This window comes from Microtus pennsylvanicus, chromosome 11 (genome assembly GCF_037038515.1).
Source record: "Microtus pennsylvanicus isolate mMicPen1 chromosome 11, mMicPen1.hap1, whole genome shotgun sequence".
Classification (NCBI taxonomy): Eukaryota; Metazoa; Chordata; class Mammalia; order Rodentia; family Cricetidae; genus Microtus; species Microtus pennsylvanicus.
The window spans coordinates 52,286,179-52,306,214 of record NC_134589.1 but is presented as its reverse complement, the minus strand read 5'-3'; the positions used below and the strand labels follow the sequence as shown (position 1 = coordinate 52,306,214).

Genomic DNA, 20,036 nt, shown 5'->3' with positions numbered 1-20,036 from the left:
TGAGTAGACAAGGTAAGAACACAGGCAACACCACAAAGAGCAACATGACACCAGTAAAATCTAGAGACCTTACAACAGCAAGACTTGAACAACCTAATATAGATGAAGCAGAAGAAAATGACCTAAAAATTAACTTCAGGAGAATGTTTGAGACTCAAAGAGGAAATGAGAAATTCCCTCAAAGAAATGGAGGAAAAGACAAAAAATTGGAAGACATCAGCAAATCCCTTAAAAAAAAAACAAGAAAAAGTAATCAAACATATGAAAGAAACTATTCAAGACTTGAAAACTGAAATAGAGACAATAAAGAAACACAAGCTGAGGGAATTATAGAAACAGAAATCATGAGAAAACGATCAGGAACCACAAATGCAAGCACAAACAGCAGAATACAAGAGAAAGAAGAGAGAATCTCAAGTGCTGAAGATACAATAGAGGAAATAGACTCATCAGTCAAAGAAAACATTAAATCTAACAAAAGCTTAACACAAAATATCCAGGAAATATGGGACACTATGGAAAAAACCAAACATAAGAATAATATGTATAGAAGAAGTTCAACTCGAAAGCACAGAAAATATATTTAACAAAATAATAGAAGAAAACTTTCCCAACCTAAAGAAAGATATGCCCATGAAGGTACAAGAAGCTTACAGAACACCAAAGAGACTGGATCAAAAAAAGTCCCCTCACCACATAATAATCAAAACACTAAACATACAGAATAAAGAAAGAATATTAAGAGCTGCAGAGGAAAAAGGCCAAGTAACACATAAAAGCAGACCTATCAGAATTACACCTGACTTCTCATTGGAGACAATGAAAGCCAGGAGGCCGTGGTCAAGCTTTATGCAGACATTAAGAGACCACGGATGCCAGCCCAGACTACTATACCCAGCAAAACTTTCAATCACTGTAGAAGGACAAAACAAGATATTCCATGACAAAACCAGATTTAACCAATACCTAGTCACAAACCCAGCCCTACACAAAGTACTAGAAGGAGAATTCCAAAGCAAGGAAGTTGGCTACATCAACAAAAACACAGACAATTGATGATCTCACAGCAGCAAATCCCAAAGTAGAGAAAAACATTCAAATTAACATCAACAACAAAAACTAAATTAACAGGAAATAGCAATCACTGGTCATTAATATCCCTTAATATAAATAGACTCAACTCACCTATAAAAAGACACAGGCTAATAGATTGGATACAAAAATAGAATCCATCCTTCTGCTGCATACAAGAAACACACCTCAACCTCAAAGACAGACATCACCTCAGAGTAAAGGGTTGGGGAAAAAATTTCCAATCAAATCGACCTAAGAAACAAGCTGGTGTAGCTATACTAATAACTAACAAAATAGACTTCAAACTAAAATCAATCAAAAGATATAAAGGAGGACATTTCATATTAGTCACAGGAAAAATCCATCAAGACGAAATCTCAATACTGAACATCTATGCCTCAAATACAAGGGCACCCTCATATGTAAAAGAAACACTTCTAAAGCTTAAATCATACATTAAACCCCACACACTAATAGTGGGAGACTTCAACACTCCACTCTCACTACTGGACAGGTCAGTCAGACAAAAAATTAAGAGAAATAAGGGAACTAACAGATGTTATGACTCAAATGGACTTAACAGACATCTATAGAATATTCCATCCAAACGTAAAAGAATATACCTTCTTCTCAGCACCTCATGGAACCTTCTCAAAAACTGACCACATACTTGCTAACAAAACAAACCTCAACAGATACAAAAAAAAATTGGAATAACCCCATGTATCTTATCAGATCACCATGACTTAAAACTACAATTCAACAACAATACTAATTCCAGAAAACCCTCAAACACATGGAAATAAACAATTCTCACCTGAATCATCAGTGGGTCAATGAAAAAATGAAAGGGAGAAAATAAAGACTTCCTAAAATTCAACGAAAATGACCACACAACATACCCAAACTTATGGAACACAATGAAAGCAGTGTTAAGAGGAAAGTTCATAGCACTATGCCTATATAAAGAAGCTGGGAAAATCCCACAATAGTGAATTAACAGAACATTTGAAAACTTTGGAACAAAAAGAAGCAAACTCACCCAAGAGAACTAGACAGCAGAAAATAATCAAATTGAGAGCTGAAATCAACAAAATAGAAACAAAGAAAACAATACAAAGAATCAATGAGACAAAGAGTTGGTTCTTCAAGAAAATCAACAAAATAGACAAACCTTTATCCAAACTAACCAAAAGGCAGAGAGAGAATATCAAAATCGACAAAATCAGAAATGAAAAGGAGGTCATACATAACAACAGACATGGAGGAAATACAGGAAATCATCAGGTTATATTCCGAAAACCTGTACTCCACAAAATTGGAAAACTTAAAGGAAATGGACAACTTTCTGGATAAATATCACTTGCCAAAAATTAAATCAAGACCAGATAAGCAAATTAAACAGACCTATAACTGCTGAAGAAATAAAAACAGTCATCAAAAGTCCCCCCCCCCAAAAAAAAGAGCCAGGACCAGATAGTTTCAACTCAGAATTCTACACAAGATTTTCTTTCTTTCTTTTTTTTTTTTACAAATGGTTAACAAGCTTTAATAGCTAGTATTGAACAAGTCTAAGCTGAAGCCAAGCTTCCATAATTAATAAAAAGCATCCGATGACAGTTCATGCTGGAGAGGTTGTGGGGAAAAGGGAACACTCCTGCATTGCTGGTGGGAGTGCAAGCTGGCACAGCCCCTTTGAATATCAGTGTGGCAATTTTTCAGAAAATTAGGAAACAACCTTCCTCAGGACCTAGTAATACCACTTTTGGGTATATATCCAAAGGATGTTCAACCGTACCACAAGGACATGTGTTCAACTATGTTCATAGCAGCATTGTTTGTCATAGCCAGAACTGTTGGAAACAACCTAAATGCCCCTCAACCAAACCGTGGATAAGGAAAACATGGTACATTTACACAATGGAGTACTACACGGCAGAAAAAAATAACGACATCTTGAATTTTGCAGGCAAATGGATGGAGCTAGAAAACATCATATTGAGTGAGGTAACCCAGATGCAGAAAGACAATTATCACATGTACTCACTCATAGGTGGTTTTTAAACATAAAGCAAAGAAAACCAGCCTACAAACCACAATCCCAGAGAACCTAGACAACAATGAGGACACTAAGAGAAACATACATGGGTCTAATCTACATGGGAAGTAGAAAAAGGACAAGATCTCCTGAGTAAATTTGGAGCATGGGAACCTTGGGAGAGGGTTGAAGGGGAGGGGAGAGGCAGGGAGGGGAGCAGAGAAAAATGTAGAGCTCAATAAAAATCAATTTTTTTCGAGCTCCCCTCTGTTTTCTTTATATGTAAATATATATTTATTATTATATATATGTATATATATATATATATATATATATATATATATATATATATATATATATATATATATAAAACAGAGGGGAGCTAGAGATGGCTCCGTGGTTTAAAGTACCTAGTTTCTGTTTACAGCACCCACATAGAAGCTCACAACTTTCTGTAACTTCAGTCCCAGAAGCAACAAGGCCTTCTTTCTGGACTTGGTGGGCAGACATACCTTCAAGCAAAAGGCCCATACATGTAAAAGAATAACAAATGAATCTTCAAAAAGAAAAGAAAACAGAGGGGCAGCCTGCGAGACTGACCCTGCGTGTCTCACTTCTGTGGGAATCAAGGCCTCTTCTAGTCCAACACGCATCTCAAACTTATCCACGCTCCTCTTCCAGCCCAGTTTTCACAACCCACAGGGATCGGCCACCTAATCGCAATGCCCTTGCTTCTTCCTCAGTCTGGCTCCTTGGTGTGGCTTCCCACCAGCCACAGACATGGCTGGCCCGGTGTGAATGAGATGCCCTCATGGCTCCTCCTAGCTCTGCCTGGGCTAAGTGCCTGCTGTGTGCCCTCCCAAGGCCCACTCACCTACAATCACATGGATGGGCTCCCGAGCCACCTTTCGTTTGATGAGGATATCGGGGAGGTGGCGGAAGACAGAGATGGTGGAGAAGAGGTGGCTGGCGATATCGTTGACCACACTCGCCAGAGTCTGCAGCGTGGGGGAGAATTCCACCTGTGGGGAAGCACAGAGGAGCTTAGGGCGCTTATGGAGAGGCTCAGGCTTCAAAGCCTCCAAGGCTGAACACCTGAGTTGGGCCTGGAGGCACAGGAAAATGCCAAGGCCCGGGATGAAGTCTAAGAGTAGCGAGAAGAGGCCTGGAAAGATGGCTCGATGGTTAAGAGCACTCACTGCTCTTCCAGAGGATCCGGGTCCAGTTCCTAATACCCACATAGTGGCTCACAAAGATCAGTAACTCCAGTTCTAAGGAATTCATTACCCTCTTCTGGCCTCTGCAGACATCAGGCACATACGGTACACAGACATAATACATGCAGGCAAAACACCTATATGGGAGAAAATAACAATTGCCTGTGGGTGCCAAGCCCGCATGGATACGTCTGCCACACAACTCCTGCACCTCGGAGTTAGGGAACATCACAGAAGAGGGGGTGGGAAGACTGTAAGGCCATCGGGGACCAGGACGTCTACTGTGAGACTTTGTCTCCTAGAAATGACAGGGAAGCTTCACCCATGATTCCTCAGGAATACGGCTGCCTAAGCAAGATCTGGACAAGGAGCACACAGAAAGACCTGCTAGGGTGCAAGAGAGAAATCCTATGGGATCTCAAACCGCAGGCAACTAAAGGATGCTGAGAGTGGGAAAATTAGTCGTCCCCTAATTGTTTGTCCAATACCAAGTGATCATCGCTGAAATCATATATATAAGCAACACTAACCAGACGCAGCAGGTTATATTCATACATAAAGAAAAAGGGGTCATGAATTTGAGAGGGAGCAAGGTCAGGGGACACAGAGGATGTTAGGGGGAGGAAAGAGAAGTAGGGAAATAATGTGATTATATTTTAATTTTTTAAATTTAATATTAAAAAAAACTGGAAGACACTAAGGACTAAGGTATGATAACCTTGAGGTGTTGGAGGCCCGGTGGCCCTCACCTGTGCCACACCTCCTGGCATGTCATCCTGTAAGATGACAAGGACTCGGAAAAGTGGGTTTAGAGTGCTCTTCCCGTCCCCGTTGATGGCCTTGGAGAGTTCGAGCAGGGACCACTTCACGTTCATGCGCAGGGCATCCTCCATCATGTGATCCAACCGTATCGTGTAGAGCAGCCACTGCTGCTGTATCTGGGAGGGGAGGGGAGAAGAAAAGGTTCTGGAGAAAGCAGCTCAGGGCCAGGGAAATGGGTACCAGCTGATGGGCGACAAGCAAGACAGAAATGCAGGGTTCTGGGGGCTGGAGACAGCTCAGCTGTTAAGAGCACTCTTGCAGAAAACCCAGGTTCCGTTCCCAACACCCACAGGCAACTCACAACTTGACGCCCTCTCTGGCCTCCGAGTGCAACAGGTACCCATGTGGTGTACACACATGCAGGCAAAAACACTCGAAAACATACAAATAAATCTTTAAAGAAACAGAGGCAAGATCCTGAATGCCACCAGAGAAGACTTGAAACCTTGAAGGCGAACTGCACTTGGGACCAGGGAGGATATCTGAAATCCGCACGTTGGTGAAATACAGGAGAGTAGCAGCGTGGTCAGAGGGTATGTGGGTTCCCTGCATCAGGGCTGGGCACAGGATGCCTACCTCAGGACCATCATTCTTAAACACTTCGTAGGAGTTGGTCATGATGTTCACCACATCCTGGTGCAGGTTCACCAACTTCTGCTGCACGGTCATCCGATGTTCCCTCTGGGCCTCCTCAAATTCCAGGTCTCTGAACACCCGTTTGCCAGTGATACGCACCAGGAGCATCTCTGACATCTCCTGGGCCTTCCAGCCAATGGTCAGAGTGGAGGCCTTGAAGTCATTCACGATCATCTGCACCTGGAGTCAGGCCCAGGCACGGTCCACAGTGGCACCTTCTCTAGCATCCATTCCCTTCAACTGTGCAGGCACCTTGTATATTCCTTCCCGTGAAGACTCGAGTGAGGCTCTCTGGACCTGATTCTATTCTCCCACTTAGCCTCCTGCTAGAATTTCTGACATTTAAAAAAAAAATCCTTCCCTTTCAGTGGATAAATTCTTGCCTAAGCATTTGTAAGACTTTGGGATCAATTCCCGGCACCAAATTTTGGGGAGGACATTCAATTGATGGTATAATGCCTTCCAGGGTCTCCTCCATCACCAAAGGCTCAGGCATTGATGACCCACGTGTCAGCCCTTCCAGCAGCCTTACAGACCTTCAGTGTCTAGCAGCTGCGGCCTACCTTGCTGGCGTGTATGCGGCACTCTGTGATGAAGAAGGCGCTGGCCCCCTTTAGGGCCCAATGCAGCTTCTTCAGGCCTGGGTGGATCTTCTTATCCAGGAATCGGATCCGTTCTTTGAACAGGGCCTGCTCATCTGGAGACAGCATGGCAATAATCCTGCGTGGGAGAGAAGACCTAGGTAGCTGGGAGAGAAAACTGCGAAGGCCTCACCTCCTGCCAGGAAGCTTGGCAGTCTCTCAAACTTGCACTCTGGCCTAGGGTTCCCTAAAGAAACTCTCATCATACAAGTGTTATACACAGTGTGTAGCCAAGGGCTGCTGAGATGGCTCAGTGGTTAGAGGCCCTTGCCACTAAGTCTGAGGATCTGAGTTCAATTCCTGGGACCCATGGAGTGGAAGGAGAGAACCGACTCCCACCAGCTGTCCTCTGACCTCTCCACGCACAGGGGCCTGGAGAGATGACTCAGCAGTTGAGAGCTCTTGTTTTTGCTTAGGACTCTGGTTCAATTCCTAGCCCCTACATGATGTCTTGCATCCATCTGTAACTCTAGTCCTAGGGGATCTGACACCATCTTCTGGCCTCCTCAGGTACCAGGCCTGAGAAAACATCCATACACAATCAATCAATCAATAAAATGTTAGATGTGCTGTCTAATACTGGTCATATGTAGCTTGAAATGTGGCCTATGATAAGAGGAACTTTTTAATTAAGTAATTCAAATGAAAATAGCTACAGGCAACTAAAGTCTACCACACTGAAGATATCCTTTCTAGAAATTCAAACAAAAGTATTTGTTTCATCCCCTTGGATTTTCACCGAGGTGAGAAAGGTCTGTAAGATTGTGTCTTCCTGAAATCCGTCTGTCAAAACCTTCCCTTTTGCCCTCCTTACTAGGCCTTGGGAGCTGGCTAGACCAGGAAGGGAGAACCTCTCATGGGTAGGTCTGGCATCTTTAGTGAGAGACCTAACGTAGCTGTTGTCTCATTGTATCATGGAAGACACCGAAGGCGGCCATCTAGAGACCAGGAGGTGGAGAACCTGGCACTGCATCTGCCCCTACCTCGATTGTGAGTCTCCCAAGCTTCCAGAACTGTGAGCCAGGAGTCTGGTTATTTCTAAGCCATCCAATCCGTGATAAAGCTAACCACGCACAAATGTCACCCTAGAGATGGGCCCCACCAGGTCAAAGGCCAGGGACGGGACTAGATGAGGGAAGGTGGTCTTGTTTCAGTGACTCTGATACTATTGCATGCCAGAATCCTAATGTCACCCGGCTCTGAGTGCCCGACTCAGATAAGGAACTGCAGGGAAAGGGAATCACTTTTCAGGATGGGAAAAACACGGTGATGGGGAGCCTGAGCAACACACCACCTCCTCCGGCTGACGAGGACGGAGCGCACCTATTGTAATCTCGAGCAACCAGGAGCAGGTTCTCCCGGAGAATCCGCAGGTCCTCAGCGCGTTCAGCCACGTTCATCACATAGTGGGGTGTCTCAAACAGCAGCCGCTCCCAGTAGTCAATCTCCACAAAGAGAATCAGGAGCGTCCTGAGGGAGAAAGCGGAGCAACTGAGGCACGGCTTAGAGGGCACTAAGAGGAGTGTGCCCGTGGGAGCTCACGGGAGCACAAAGGAAGTTTTTGACAGAAATGAAACAGGCCTTCCAGGTGACAGAGGCAGACAGGACAGAGTGATATTCGCTACTTCCCCAAACCATGAGAGCAGCAGCGACGGGGATTTCTAGGCGTCTGGGGCAGACGCCAACACAGGTACAGGTGACAAGAAGTCCTGGAAGTTGAACAGTAGATGACCTGGGTTTGGAGCGGAAGGGGAATTCTAAGCTTGACAATAGCAACAGCTGGAAACTACCTAACTCTCTAAAAGCCCCAGGGGCTGTGGCTTCAAGGAAACCTCCAGAAGGGGCTTTGAGACTCAAATAGGAAGGCCAGAGGAGAGCTCAAGAAGCAGTTCCCAGAGTTCTTCCATGGCTCTGTAGGGCAAGGCCCATCGCTGGAGCTAGCAGACTGCAGGAGGCCCATTGGCTGATGAAGAAGCCGCAGAGACAAGCAGAAGATGCCTGGGGACCCCAGGCCATGGAGGAGAGTAGTATACCGAGAGTGAGCTGGGCGTATGCGGCCATCCACAAGCTCAGTGCTAAGTCACTAGCCTTCTGAGAAAGCCACGCTATGGCCAGTAGAAGACCACAGGTCCGAGTGTCAAGACACACGCGAGGATGTGCGGTACACCAAGAAAGGACCCCGTTTGGAAGATTCTTTTCTGGGGTCTCTGGCCAGTGGCGTGGGAGCAAATGACCAAGACTGAACTTGGAATATTCCTTGAAGAGCTGCCCTGTTGACTGCCACCACTGGCGCTATTGGCAGCCCCACCCTCTCCTCCCCAGAGCTTCCTATCAGTTTCCAATTCCCTTCCTACCACGTGAATACAACGGGAAGGGGCTTTTCTATTTTTCTAATTTGCAAGGGCTCTTGTTTGCTTGCTTGGTATTTTTGCTACCCAGGCTGGCCTTGAACTCACTTAGGGTGATCTTGAACTCCCCATATTCTCCTGCCTCCAACTCCCAAGAACTGAGATTAAGGGCACACACCACCACATCCAGCTGCCGGAGAGATGTTCATGCCCTGTTCTTTTCTATGGGTTCTCTTTCCTTTCTCTGAGCAAGTTAGCGACAGTTTGTTGCTTTTCATGTTTAGGCAGAGCACACCTTTTGTTCTCTTCTGCTTGCTTGTTCCGGCTTTCAGCCTCGGTACAAAGTTCAAAACACCGGCAGAAGACAAAAATCCAAAATAAAATTAACAGGAACCTCTCAGAAAACAGGAAAAAGAGCACACCTAGGTATAAGAGAAGACTGTCTAAAAGCCGGGCTAGGGTGGTGCACATCTTTAATCCCAGCCCTTGGGAGACAGAGACAGGTGGCTCTCTTTGAGTTCGAGGCCAACCTGGTCTACAGGAGCTAGTTAGTTCCAGGACAGCCATGGCGACAGAGAAACCCTGTCTAGAAAACCAAAAGAAAAAAAAAAAAGACTTTCTACAGAGAAAAAATAGAAAACAGCCTATTAATAACTAAAAGTTGTGTTAGAGGGAATGACGTGCCAAATATAAAAATTAATTTCACCCATTAATGACATCCCAGAGCATGAGCGTCAGCCCTAAGTGACATTTGACTCTGCCGAGATCCCCTTTCCAATCTGTCTACCTGATCCTTCCCAGCTGTTCCCGAGTCTGTCAGAGTCTGTCACGAGCACAGGCAGGTGCTCAGCTTCCTCCAAACCACCGGCTCTCAGACCTCAGGCCAGGATTCTCACTTCCCTCCCTGCTCACTCCCTGTTTACTCCCTCCACAGACTTTGTTGTCTGCGCTGGGAGAATGGAAGCAACTACTTTCCTGGGTCTGGGCCCTGCTAAGCACACCCTCTCTCAGCTCCACTGAGCTTCAGCCTTCAGTCCCAGCCTTCATCTCGGTCACTCCCTTAGCGACCCTCATCCAAAAAAGCACTGGGCCAGGCGTGTCGCTGCGAGCTGGAGACTAGCCTGGCCTGCCTACATTTCAAGTCCCAGTTGAAATCTATTGTCCTCCAGGCTAAGCCACGTGAACGCACCTGAGCACTGCCGATAACATCACCAATTAGCCCAGCCTCACTCTGAATTCTCCTGAGGCTCCAGGGCTCTCCAGGCCACATCCTGAGTCTGTCCCTGTGTTCTCTTACTCCCTCCATCTAGATTTCAAGTTGTATTACAAGGGACAGTAGCAAAACACACTGGCGGTGGCACGAAAACAGATGCGTTCATCAACGGGTTAAAACTGAAGACCTGGACAGTTCGTTTTTCCCTTTGTTTTTTGTGACGGGGTTTCTCTGTGTAGTCCTGATTGTCCTGGAACTCACTGTGTAGATCAGGCTGGCCTTGAAGAGAGAGAGAGAGAGAGAGAGAGAGAGAGAGAGAGAGAGAGAGAGAGGGATCCACCAGCTGACTTTGGATTTATAGGGAGACCCACTGGCCTCTGCCTCTTGGGTGCTGGGACCAAAGAAAGCATCTTCAACAAATGGTGCTGGTCAGTGTGGATAGCCACATGTAGACGAATGAAAATGGGCCCATAGCTACCACCCTGCACAAAACTCAGTTCCAAACAGATCACAGACCTCACCATAAGACCAGATACCCCTAATCTGGCAGAATAGGGCAGTAGGCTTTGAGTCAAGAAAGGCCTTTCTGAACAGGATGCCAACAGTAAAGGCATTGAGATGGGACCTCCTGAAGATGACAAGTGCCCACACAGAAAAAGACACTGTCATCGAGAAAAGCTGCAGCCTGCAGCATGGGGAGAAATCTTTAACAGTTCATCTGTCTCTTCAAGGCACTATCTAAAACCCCACTCTTCCCAAGCTGGTGTCTCAGCGGAAAACCATCAGGTGAGAACTCCATCTGCTTCCTACAGCCTGTGTGAACTGACCTGTGCCATGATGAGGCTTCCTGCACATTTATGACTGTGAGTTCCTTCTCTTCCTACTAAAGCTCCCCGGGGCTCTGTCCTGCAGCCCTGTCCTCCCGCAGGAAGACACGCTCCAGTTCTGCTTACACCTACAGCTCCCTCAACACACCAGCTCCTTCCCACCATTGGACTATGGCCAAATTCTAGCACGTCAAGAAAGAATATACTAAAAACAAACCCTCCCTTGACTCCTACTGTCCTAGAGGGACTGCTTTCTTTAAGGAGTTGCTCTGAGGGATCCTTCTGCTTCCTCTCTTCTCTATTGCTCCCAGTTTACTCTCCGCTCCACCCACACCTCACCAAAAATTCCACGGCTGCACCAAAGGGAACTTTGTAGGTCTTGTCTTCCCTGACCTCCACGTAGGCCTTTTACAATGATATTGTTATTGTATTTTGTGTACAGGACTGTTTCGCCTGCATGCATATCCACATAACACCCCTGGGAGACCAGAGGAGGGGCCTGGATCCCCAAGAACCATAGATACTGATGGCTGTGAGCCTCCATTGGGTGCTGGGAACTGCGCCCAGGTTTCTCGGGCAGAGCAATGTTCTTTCCCACTCAGCCCCTCTCCAGCCCCCTGTAGGTTTCGCTCTCCTGGCGAACAGTCCGCTTTCCTCAGACCCACTCCTCCCCCACTCCTCCCCAGCCCTTCCTCTCTCCAGCTCGTCCCCGCAGAGTCCCCAGGCATATTTCACTGCAGCACAGCAAGGAACCTGCTACCTCTCCAGGCCTCTTCCACGGGCCCCCCAAAGGTTCTTCATCTCCAGTAATTCCCCCAGGATGGGCTAACCTACTCCCATGGCTTCAGTTGCCTCTGAGAGATGATCGTCTCCCAAATCCACCCAGCTAAGCTCTAGACTGTGTCCAGCTGCCTAAAGATCTCTCTCCCCAGCTTGTCCCACAGGCATCGCCAGCTCCACGTGTGCACTGACAGAGGAGTCATCGCAAAATCTGGAGCTCCTGCCTGAGGGTAGAGCAGCCTCCAAGGAAGAGGACCACCCCAGAAAGAGGACAACCCCAGGAAGAAGAGGGACACCCCAGGAAGAACAGCACACAGGAGGACAGCACACAGGAAGAACAGCACACAGGAGGACAGCACACAGGAGGACAGCACACAGGAGGACAGCACACAGGAGGACAGCACACAGGAGGACAGCACACAGGAGGACGGCACACAGGAGGACAGCACACAGGAGGACAGCACACAGGAGGACAGCACACAGGAGGACAGCACACAGGAGGACAGCACACAGGAGGACAGCACACAGGAGGACGGCACACAGGAGGACGGCACACAGGAGGACAGCACACAGGAGGACAGCACACAGGAGGACAGCACACAGGAGGACAGCACACAGGAAGAACAGCACACAACGGCACACAGGAGGACAGCACACAGGAGGACAGCACAGGAGAACAGCACACAGGAGGACAGCACACAGGAGGACAGCACACAGGAGGACAGCACACAGGAGGACAGCACACAGGAGGACAGCACACAGGAGGACAGCACACAGGAGAACAGCACACAGGAGGACAGCACACAGGAGGACAGCACACAGGAGGACAGCACACAGGAGGACAGCACACAGGAGGACAGCACACAGGAGAACAGCACACAGGAGGACAGCACACAGGAAGAACAGCACACAGGAGGACAGCACACAGGAAGAACAGCACACAGGAAGAACAGCACACAGGAAGAACAGCACACAGGAGGACAGCACACAGGAGGACAGCACACAGGAGGACAGCACACAGGAGGACAGCACACAGGAGAACAGCACACAGGAGGACAGCACACAGGAAGAACAGCACACAGGAGGACAGCACACAGGAGGACAGCACACAGGAGGACGGCACACAGGAGGACAGCACACAGGAGGACAGCACACAGGAGGACAGCACACAGGAAGAACAGCACACAACGGCACACAGGAGGACAGCACAGGAGGACAGCACACAGGAGGACAGCACACAGGAGGACAGCACACAGGAGGACAGCACACAGGAGGACGGCACACAGGAGGACAGCACACAGGAGGACAGCACACAGGAGGACAGCACACAGGAAGAACAGCACACAGGAGGACAGCACACAGAAAGAACAGCACACAGGAGGACAGCACACAGGAGGACAGCACACAGGAGGACAGCACACAGGAGGACAGCACACAGGAGGACAGCACACAGGAGGACGGCACACAGGAAGAACAGCACACAGGAGGACAGCACACAGAAAGAACAGCACACAGGAGGACAGCACACAGGAGGACAGCACACAGGAGGACAGCACACAGGAGGACGGCACACAGGAGGACAGCACACAGGAGGACAGCACACAGGAGGACAGCACACATTAGGACTCACACAGGAGGACGGCACACAGGAGGACAGCACACAGGAGGACAGCACACAGGAGGACAGCACACAGGAGGACAGCACACAGGAAGAACAGCACACAGGAGGACAGCACACAGGAGGACAGCACACAGGAGGACAGCACACAGGAGGACAGCACACAGGAAGAACAGCACACAGGAGGACAGCACACAGGAAGAACAGCACACAGGAGGACAGCACACAGGAGGACAGCACACAGGAGGACAGCACACAGGAGGACAGCACACAGGAGGACAGCACACAGGAGGACAGCACACAGGAGAACAGCACACAGGAGGACAGCACACAGGAGGACAGCACACAGGAGGACAGCACACAGGAGGACAGCACACAGGAGGACAGCACACAGGAGGACGGCACACAGGAGGACAGCACACAGGAGGACAGCACACAGGAGGACAGCACACAGGAGGACAGCACACAGGAGGACAGCACACAGGAAGAACAGCACACAGGAAGAACAGCACACAGGAAGAACAGCACACAGGAGGACAGCACACAGGAAGAACAGCACACAGGAGGACAGCACACAGGAGGACAGCACACAGGAGGACAGCACACAGGAGAACAGCACACAGGAGGACAGCACACAGGAGGACAGCACACAGGAGGACAGCACACAGGAAGAACAGCACACAGGAGGACAGCACACAGGAGGACAGCACACAGGAGGACGGCACACAGGAGGACAGCACACAGGAGGACAGCACACAGGAAGAACAGCACACAGGAGGACAGCACACAGGAAGAACAGCACACAGGAGGACAGCACACAGGAGGACAGCACACAGGAGGACGGCACACAGGAGGACAGCACACAGGAGGACAGCACACAGGAGGACAGCACACAGGAGGACAGCACACAGGAGGACAGCACACAGGAGGACAGCACACAGGAAGAACAGCACACAGGAGGACAGCACACAGGAGGACAGCACACAGGAGGACAGCACACAGGAGGACAGCACACAGGAGGACAGCACACAGGAGGACAGCACACAGGAGGACAGCACACAGGAGGACAGCACACAGGAGGACGGCACACAGGAAGAACAGCACACAGGAGGACAGCACAGGAGGACAGCACACAGGAAGAACAGCACACAGGAGGACAGCACAGGAGGACAGCACACAGGAGGACAGCACACAGGAAGAACAGCACACAGGAGAACAGCACACAGGAGGACAGCACACAGGAGGACAGCACACAGGAGGACAGCACACAGGAGGACAGCACACAGGAGGACAGCACACAGGAGGACAGCACACAGGAGGACGGCACACAGGAAGAACAGCACACAGGAGGACAGCACAGGAGGACAGCACACAGGAAGAACAGCACACAGGAGGACAGCACAGGAGGACAGCACACAGGAGGACAGCACACAGGAAGAACAGCACACAGGAAGAACAGCACACAGGAGGACAGCACAGGAGGACAGCACACAGGAGGACAGCACTCAGGAGGACAGCACACAGGAGGACAGCACACAGGAGGACAGCACACAGGAGGACGGCACACAGGAGGACAGCACACAGGAGGACAGCACACAGGAGGACAGCACACAGGAGGACAGCACACAGGAGGACAGCACACAGGAGGACAGCACACAGGAGGACAGCACACAGGAGGACAGCACACAGGAGGACAGCACACAGGAAGAACAGCACACAGGAGGACAGCACACAGGAGGACAGCACACAGGAGGACGGCACACAGGAGGACGGCACACAGGAGGACAGCACACAGGAAGAACAGCACACAGGAGGACAGCACACAGGAGGACAGCACACAGGAGGACAGCACACAGGAGGACAGCACACACGGAGGACAGCACACAGGAGGACAGCACACAGGAGGACAGCACACAGGAGGACAGCACACAGGAAGAACAGCACACAGGAGGACAGCACACAGGAGGACAGCACACAGGAGGACAGCACACAGGAGGACAGCACACACGGAGGACAGCACACAGGAGGACAGCACACAGGAGGACAGCACACAGGAGGACAGCACACAGGAAGAACAGCACACAGGAGGACAGCACACAGGAAGAACAGCACACAGGAGGACAGCACACAGGAGGACGGCACACAGGAGGACAGCACACAGGAAGAACAGCACACAGGAGGACAGCACACAGGAGGACAGCACACAGGAGGACAGCACACAGGAGGACAGCACACAGGAGGACAGCACACAGGAGGACAGCACACAGGAGGACAGCACACAGGAAGAACAGCACACAGGAGGACAGCACACAGGAGGACAGCACACAGGAAGAACAGCACACAGGAGGACAGCACACAGGAGGACAGCACACAGGAAGAACAGCACACAGGAGGACAGCACACAGGAGGACAGCACACAGGAAGAACAGCACACAGGAGGACAGCACACAGGAGGACAGCACACAGGAAGAACAGCACACAGGAGGACAGCACACAGGAGGACAGCACACAGGAGGACGGCACACAGGAGGACAGCACACAGGAAGAACAGCACACAGGAGGACAGCACACAGGAGGACAGCACACAGGAGGACAGCACACAGGAAGAACAGCACACAGGAGGACAGCACACAGGAGGACAGCACACAGGAGGACGGCACACAGGAGAACAGCACACAGGAGGACAGCACACAGGAGGACAGCACACAGGAAGAACAGCACACAGGAGGACAGCACACAGGAAGAACAGCACACAGGAGGACAGCACACAGGAGGACAGCACACAGGAGGACAGCACACAGGAGGACAGCACACAGGAGGACAGCACACAGGAGGACAGCACACAGGAGAACAGCACACAGGAGGACAGCACACAGGAGGACAGCACACAGGAGGACAGCACACAGGAGGACAGCACACAGGAGGACAGCACACAGGAGGACGGCACACAGGAGGACAGCACACAGGAGGACAGCACACAGGAGGACAGCACACAGGAGGACAGCACACAGGAAGAACAGCACACAGGAAGAACAGCACACAGGAAGAACAGCACACAGGAAGAACAGCACACAGGAGGACAGCACACAGGAGGACAGCACACAGGAGGACAGCACACAGGAGGACAGCACACAGGAGGACAGCACACAGGAGGACAGCACACAGGAAGAACAGCACACAGGAGGACGGCACACAGGAGGACAGCACACAGGAGGACAGCACACAGGAGGACAGCACACAGGAGGACAGCACACAGGAGGACAGCACACAGGAGGACAGCACACAGGAGGACAGCACACAGGAGGACAGCACACAGGAGGACAGCACACAGGAGGACAGCACACAGGAGGACAGCACACAGGAGGACAGCACACAGGAGGACAGCACACAGGAGGACAGCACACAGGAGGACAGCACACAGGAGGACAGCACACAGGAAGAACAGCACACAGGAGGACAGCACACAGGAAGAACAGCACACAGGAAGACAGCACACAGGAGGACAGCACACAGGAGGACAGCACACAGGAGGACAGCACACAGGAGGACGGCACACAGGAGGACAGCACACAGGAGGACAGCACACAGGAGGACAGCACACAGGAAGAACAGCACACAGGAAGACAGCACACAGGAGGACAGCACACAGGAGGACAGCACACAGGAGGACAGCACACAGGAGGACAGCACACAGGAGGACAGCACACAGGAAGAACAGCACACAGGAAGACAGCACACAGGAGGACAGCACACAGGAGGACAGCACACAGGAGGACAGCACACAGGAGGACAGCACACAGGAAGAACAGCACACAGGAGGACAGCACACAGGAAGAACAGCACACAGGAAGACAGCACACAGGAGGACAGCACACAGGAGGACAGCACACAGGAGGACAGCACACAGGAGGACGGCACACAGGAGGACAGCACACAGGAGGACAGCACACAGGAGGACAGCACACAGGAAGAACAGCACACAGGAGGACAGCACACAGGAAGACAGCACACAGGAGGACAGCACACAGGAGGACAGCACACAGGAGGACGGCACACAGGAGGACAGCACACAGGAGGACAGCACACAGGAGGACAGCACACAGGAGGACAGCACACAGGAAGACAGCACACAGGAGGACAGCACACAGGAGGACAGCACACAGGAGGACGGCACACAGGAGGACAGCACACAGGAGGACAGCACACAGGAGGACAGCACACAGGAGGACAGCACACAGGAGGACAGCACACAGGAGGACAGCACACAGGAGGACAGCACACAGGAAGAACAGCACACAGGAAGAACAGCACACAGGAGGACAGCACACAGGAGGACAGCACACAGGAGGACAGCACACAGGAGGACAGCACACAGGAAGAACAGCACACAGGAGGACAGCACACAGGAGGAACAGCACACAGGAAGAACGGCACACAGGAAGAACAGCACACAGGAGGACAGCACACAGGAAGAACAGCACACAGGAGGACAGCACACAGGAGGACGGCACACAGGAGGACAGCACACAGGAGGACAGCACACAGGAGGACAGCACACAGGAAGAACAGCACACAGGAGGACAGCACACAGGAGGACGGCACACAGGAGGACAGCACACAGGAGGACAGCACACAGGAGGACAGCACACAGGAGGACAGCACACAGGAAGAACAGCACACAGGAGGACAGCACACAGGAGGACAGCACACAACGGCACACAGGAGGACAGCACACAGGAGGACAGCACACAGGAGGACAGCACACAGGAGGACAGCACACAGGAGGACAGCACACAGGAGGACGGCACACAGGAGGACAGCACACAGGAGGACAGCACACAGGAGGACAGCACACAGGAGGACAGCACACAGGAGGACAGCACACAGGAGGACAGCACACAGGAGGACAGCACACAGGAGGACAGCACACAGGAGGACAGCACACAGGAGGACAGCACACAGGAGGACAGCACACATTAGGACTCACACAGGAGGACGGCACACAGGAGGACAGCACACAGGAGGACAGCACACAGGAGGACGGCACACAGGAGGACAGCACTCAGGAGGACAGCACACAGGAGGACAGCACACAGGAAGAACAGCACACAGGAGGACGGCACACAGGAAGAACAGCACACAGGAGGACAGCACACAGGAGGACAGCACACAGGAGGACAGCACACAGGAGGACAGCACACAGGAGGACAGCACACAGGAGGACAGCACACAGGAGGACAGCACACAGGAGGACAGCACACAGGAGGACAGCACACAGGAGGACAGCACACAGGAGGACGGCACACAGGAGGACAGCACACAGGAAGAACAGCACACAGGAGGACAGCACACAGGAGGACAGCACACAGGAGGACAGCACACAGGAAGAACAGCACACAGGAGGACAGCACACAGGAGGACAGCACACAGGAGGACAGCACACAGGAGGACAGCACACAGGAGGACAGCACACAGGAGGACAGCACACAGGAGGACAGCACACAGGAGAACAGCACACAGGAGGACAGCACACAGGAGGACAGCACACAGGAGGACAGCACACAGGAGGACAGCACACAGGAGGACAGCACACAGGAGGACGGCACACAGGAGGACAGCACACAGGAGGACAGCACACAGGAGGACAGCACACAGGAGGACAGCACACAGGAGGACAGCACACAGGAGGACAGCACGCAGGAGGACGGCACTCAGGAAGAACAGCACGCAGGAGGACGGCATGGAAGAGCACTACCCACACCCACAATGTACTGCATGCATGCTCTCCCACCCCCTCACTTTCTGACGTCCTACCCATTACTAACTCCTTTTGATTTTTATAAAGCAAAACTCAGAATTCAGTTCTCCCCCAAAACTATGTAACTCCAATGCCATGATAAATGGCATTATTTATATCTGAAACTAGAAGACATTCCATCTAAAGGGCTAGAGCCCCAGTTGTCATGGCTACATTTTCTGGAGTTTCAAGACAGGCCAGCAAAGCCCTTTCTTCTTCTTTTTTTTCTTTTCTTTTCTTTCTTTCTTTCTTTTCTTTTTTTTTTAAAGACAGGGTCCTACTATGTAGCTCTGGCTGTTATGGAACTCACTGTGTAGACCAGGCTGGCCTTGAATTTACAGAAATCTGCCCACCTCTGCCTCACCAGTGCTGGGATTAAAGGCGTGCGCTGCCACCACCAGGTCAGAAATCCTTATACAGACACCTAAAATTTTTACATCGTCACCAACTCTTATTGGATAAACACCTGAGGATGTGACTTCTAGACTCCCAGTGTTCCTCCTCCCCGGAGATAACAGCAGCAAGGAGATGTGCTTTATGTAGCTATTTGCTCAGCTAAGTGTGAGAGTAAAAAATATTCTTAGGGCAGGAGAGAGAGCTCAGTGGTCAAGAGCACTAGCTGCTCTTCCAGAGAACCCAGATTTGATTCCCAGCACCCACATAGCCACTAGCAACCGTCTGTAGCTCCAGTTTCAGGGAATCCAGTACTTCCTTCTGGCCTCAGGCACATACAAACACTTATACACATAAAATAATAATAATTTAAAAATTAATGTTCAAATACATTTTAAGCTAAGATATTTATAAAAAGAGATGCAGGGTCAGTCAACTCAAATGGTCAGAGGCGCAGTGCATTGTGGGAGGCTGATGAGTTCTTTCTGGACTGGGCTGCCCTTTTGCTCAGATGTGTGTGCACACCTGGATAAGGTTCACAGACACACAGACACACACAGACACACACAGAGACATGCCATTTGACATACTTGCTTCCTACTGGCATCCAGAAGAGGCAACTGCAAAGGGTA

The 20,036-nt window shown here is 50.5% G+C and overlaps 1 protein-coding gene across 1 annotated transcript in view; it reads right to left on the bottom strand.

The window, feature by feature from the left end:
* The window catches only part of Dnah2 (dynein axonemal heavy chain 2), a 129,700-nt gene that overhangs the window by 73,557 nt on the left and 36,107 nt on the right, over positions 1-20,036 (bottom strand). The window contains exons 15-19 of the mRNA XM_075992044.1: positions 7,752-7,898; positions 6,351-6,507; positions 5,728-5,967; positions 5,079-5,267; positions 3,987-4,134 (exon numbers count right to left, since the gene is read on the bottom strand). Coding sequence (XP_075848159.1) covers positions 3,987-4,134; positions 5,079-5,267; positions 5,728-5,967; positions 6,351-6,507; positions 7,752-7,898 — 881 coding nt within the window. The remainder of the gene's footprint in view (positions 1-3,986; positions 4,135-5,078; positions 5,268-5,727; positions 5,968-6,350; positions 6,508-7,751; positions 7,899-20,036) is intronic.